This window comes from Trachymyrmex septentrionalis, unplaced genomic scaffold (genome assembly GCF_001594115.1).
Source record: "Trachymyrmex septentrionalis isolate Tsep2-gDNA-1 unplaced genomic scaffold, Tsep1.0 scaffold83, whole genome shotgun sequence".
Classification (NCBI taxonomy): domain Eukaryota; kingdom Metazoa; phylum Arthropoda; class Insecta; order Hymenoptera; family Formicidae; genus Trachymyrmex; species Trachymyrmex septentrionalis.
This window is the reverse complement of record NW_017306018.1, coordinates 471,565-475,096: the sequence shown is the minus strand read 5'-3', so window position 1 is coordinate 475,096 and position 3,532 is coordinate 471,565. Positions and strand designations below refer to the sequence as shown.

General features: G+C 29.7%; 2 protein-coding genes across 3 annotated transcripts; both read left to right on the top strand.

Annotated features, from left to right (window-relative positions):
• The first annotated feature begins 500 nt into the window (after positions 1-500).
• On the top strand, positions 501-2,543 carry LOC108755123 (dehydrodolichyl diphosphate synthase complex subunit DHDDS-like). 2 transcript variants are annotated; one of them, XM_018497948.1, is made up of 6 exons: positions 501-728; positions 955-1,069; positions 1,149-1,310; positions 1,397-1,545; positions 1,875-2,059; positions 2,158-2,543. In XM_018497948.1, the coding sequence occupies exons 2-6, from the start codon at positions 1,005-1,007 to the stop codon at positions 2,386-2,388; spliced, it is 792 nt and encodes a 263-aa protein (XP_018353450.1). In that variant the 5' UTR covers positions 501-728; positions 955-1,004; the 3' UTR covers positions 2,389-2,543. The 2 variants fall into 2 exon arrangements, with proteins under 2 accessions (XP_018353450.1, XP_018353449.1); XM_018497947.1 differs by having other exon boundaries at positions 857-1,069.
• Positions 909-2,077, top strand: LOC108754919 (dehydrodolichyl diphosphate synthase complex subunit DHDDS-like). The gene is made up of 4 exons (XM_018497587.1): positions 909-1,069; positions 1,149-1,310; positions 1,397-1,545; positions 1,875-2,077. Exons 1-4 carry the CDS (start codon positions 909-911, stop codon positions 2,075-2,077), a joined length of 675 nt encoding a protein of 224 aa, XP_018353089.1.
• Positions 2,544-3,532: the final 989 nt, after the last annotated feature.

The window sequence follows — 3,532 nt, the reverse complement described above, 5'->3', positions numbered from 1 at the left end:
ATAGTATTTTATATAAAGCTGAAACATTCATTTTTTTTTATTAAGATTTGATATTTATGGACTCTCTCTGTCCGGAGTTAATTTATTTTTATAGTTTAATTTGCAGTTTGTTCGAATATTTATAAAAATCTTTGACCAACCATGGGACTTGGTTCTTCTTATTATCATCAATGATTCTAGGGAAAATTTGTGAAAACAGAAAAATCATTTAGATTTATCTATTTTATAAATGGTTAAATGATAGACATAATACTATTTTAAATGTAAAATGAAAATGGTTTTTCAAAAACCATTTAAAATAAAAAATGCAAAATGCCATTTCCATTTTAAATACATATTTACTAATTTAAAATTAGGAACTTGTTACGATTATAAATATGTATGTATACTTTTCGGCTTTTAGTTCAAGCACGTGGACGAGACGTGCCACCGCGTGTTATTTGTTTCGCGCATGCGCGTCGCCTTTCTGCCCGACGTGGCAACCGATGCCGGTCGCAGTTCACTGGCAGTTTTTCGTTTTGTTCTACCGCCCGTCGCGAGTTCACGCGACGAAAGCGTTCTTTTCTCATTGTACACGTTTGTTTCATATCTAAGTATAATAAAGTTTCTTTTCTCTCACTCACCACATGTTATTTCAATAATAACTCACAACAGAACTAATTTAAATATTACTTAGCCCTGTCCACGCGCATCATGCGTGAAATGTAACGCAACATTAAGATTCAAAGGTTAGACGATAAGTAGCTGATATCGTCTTTATCGTTTATGAATATATATATATAAAATATTCATTAATAAATATTAAATGATGGATAGTGAATGTGACAGAAACTTTTGAAACATTGAAGAGAGTCAGTTAATTGCAGATTTTTCACTTTTGTACGCCCAAACGTGAAATTTAAGATATGATGTCGTGGCTAAAGGAATGCATTTTGAACTGGTTTCAATTCCTAGTTTTAAGGGTCATTAAGACTGGCGAAATACCTAAACACGTGGCATTTATCATGGATGGTAACAGACGTTATGCGAAGAAACAGAACTTGACGATAGCAGAGGGACACTTAAAGGGGTATGTATTTTTTAAAAAGAATTTGCAGATATACTGGCTTGTTGTTTATTTCTCATATCTTATGTTTTATTTACGACAGGTACAACAAAATGATTGAGATGTTATACTTGTGCAGGGATCTTGGTATTGTAGAATTCACAGTTTATGCATTTAGTATACTAAATTTTAAACGTAGCAAAAAAGAAGTTGATGATCTCCTAGACCTTGGCAGGCAGCAGTTCAAGCATTTCTTGGAAGAGAAGTAACATTAAAAAATTTTTAAATTAGGTATCATATTGCAGCACAATACAGATTTGGTTATTATAAATTTATATAAACAATTTTCAGGAAAAAATTGAAGGACGATGGAATACGTATTCGTGTATTTGGCAATTTCTCGTTGGTGCCAGAAGATTTATGCAAATTATTTGCTGAAACTATGATTGCTACTAGGGAAAATAATAGAATAATCATAAATTTTGCTGTTGCTTATACATGTTAGTACAATTATAATGAATCATATTTATGTTCACACTTAATTTTATATTACACTAAGCCTGCGTTTAGGAAGTGCGCTATCAGCGCTATTGCATCATCCTGTTTTATGTCTCATAAACAATTAAGATAGAAAGATGCAATAGTGCTAACAGTATACTCTCATAGCCTCTAAACCGATTTAAAAAGATCATTGATATGTCAGTGTACTCTCTGGACAATTAGTTCCGTGACGTATATATAAATAAATGTTAATATTTTATATAATTTAATAATATATACACATACACACATGCATACATAATTTTTACATTTTTTAATATCGCTATAGCAAGGGATGAAATTACTCATGCAATTAAGGATATGATACAAGGTGTAAAGGATACTGATATTTTACCAGAAGATATTAACGAAGATCTGATTACTGATTGTTTGTACACTTACAAGTCTCCAAATCCAGATTTATTAATTCGTACTTCCGGAGAAACTCGACTTAGCGATTTCCTCACGTGGCAAGTAAGAAAGCTTATTTAATTTTTATGATTTAAATCCATCTCCTTGTAATCAAAACAGAACCATGCATTTCAAAATTTTATCCAACTGCTTTCTTTTAGATTTTCAATACTTGCATCTACTTTACTGAAGAATTGTGGCCTGAATTCAGTCCATGGAATTTTTTTACTGCAATTTTTTATTATCAGAGATGTTATTCCAGCTTACAGAAAAATAGAGACAATTTGAAACCAATTATACATAATACTAGAGTATCCATGTATCTTGATAAGTTGCATAACAAACGCGACATGGCAATAAAAAAAATATGTGAGTCAGCAATTCAATTGTAGAAATAAACATATAGATGTATTTTATAAATCTACACATCTAGAACGTTAAAAATTTGCTAAGTACAATCAAAATGTAATGTTCCCTGAGGGTTTCATATTTAGAAGGTCTCTTCTTCTTATTTAATCTGAAATTATAATATTTAATCTGAAATTAGACAAAAAAAATGATATAAAATAATATTTACGATACGTATATTGATAAATTCATAAACTTTATATTATGTATATTTCATTATTATATTTAATACTATGTTATACATGTAAAGTAACAATATCATATAATAACAGTAATAATAATAATAATAATAATAAAATTTTCTAATCAAATATTTTTGAAAATATACAAATTACATTTTAACACTTAAATCTAAATTTCTATTAATTTTTCATACTTTTATCACCTTTTACAGTTATTATATTGTGTCGTTCATGAAATTATTAAGTATCAATAGGGACATGCATCATCATTGTTGCAGATAGTCCTATTTTGAATGATAATCGATACAATAGTGATACATGTGCGCCTTCGTATGCTATATAAGGGAGCACGCGATTGTGCGTCTGACGTCTTATCATCAGCGAACGTTGCTCATTGAAATGTTCCTTAATCGATAAGCGTTTCTCAGAGCATTGGGTGCTGTTGTATCGACTCAAAATGCTTCGCGACGACTTGGCATTATAAGGCCGAAACAATATGCCGCATGCGAATGCACTTCCCTTACGTGCGAGACTGGAAATGCAGTTGTGCTTGTGATTGGAGTGAGTTGTTAATGAACGTCTTTCCTGCAAATAATAATTTATTATGACTATTATTCAAGCGATATAAATATAAAAAAGTGATACAAATAAAAATTACATTACAAAAATATACAAACATAGTTGGAGATTTTGTATGTTGAAATTGAAAACTAGAGAGAGAAAAAAACTAATAAATTTTACATATATTTGTGAAAATTTTAAATAAAATTAGATAAATGAGAAATTGAAGGATAAAAGAATCTGACAAATATAAAAAAAAACTTGTTTTTATTAGTTTCATGTCTTTCATTTTTATTATCAATTAGATTCGCGTACTTCATGAATAATGGCTTAGAATTATTACCTATAACAATTTATTATCTATTTCTTTACGAGAGTAATCAAG

Excerpts from the sequence above, each read along its gene's own strand:
- LOC108755123 (XM_018497947.1), top strand. The coding sequence starts at position 906 with ATGATGTCGTGGCTAAAGGAATGCATTTTGAACTGGTTTCAATTCCTA. Across the intron at positions 1,546-1,874 it reads TTTTGCTGTTGCTTATACAT|CAAGGGATGAAATTACTCAT; the intron begins GTTAGTACAATT and ends ATATCGCTATAG. Across the intron at positions 2,060-2,157 it reads GCGATTTCCTCACGTGGCAA|ATTTTCAATACTTGCATCTA; the intron begins GTAAGAAAGCTT and ends GCTTTCTTTTAG.
- LOC108754919 (XM_018497587.1), top strand. The coding sequence starts at position 909 with ATGTCGTGGCTAAAGGAATGCATTTTGAACTGGTTTCAATTCCTAGTT. Across the intron at positions 1,070-1,148 it reads GCAGAGGGACACTTAAAGGG|GTACAACAAAATGATTGAGA; the intron begins GTATGTATTTTT and ends TATTTACGACAG. Across the intron at positions 1,311-1,396 it reads AAGCATTTCTTGGAAGAGAA|GAAAAAATTGAAGGACGATG; the intron begins GTAACATTAAAA and ends AACAATTTTCAG.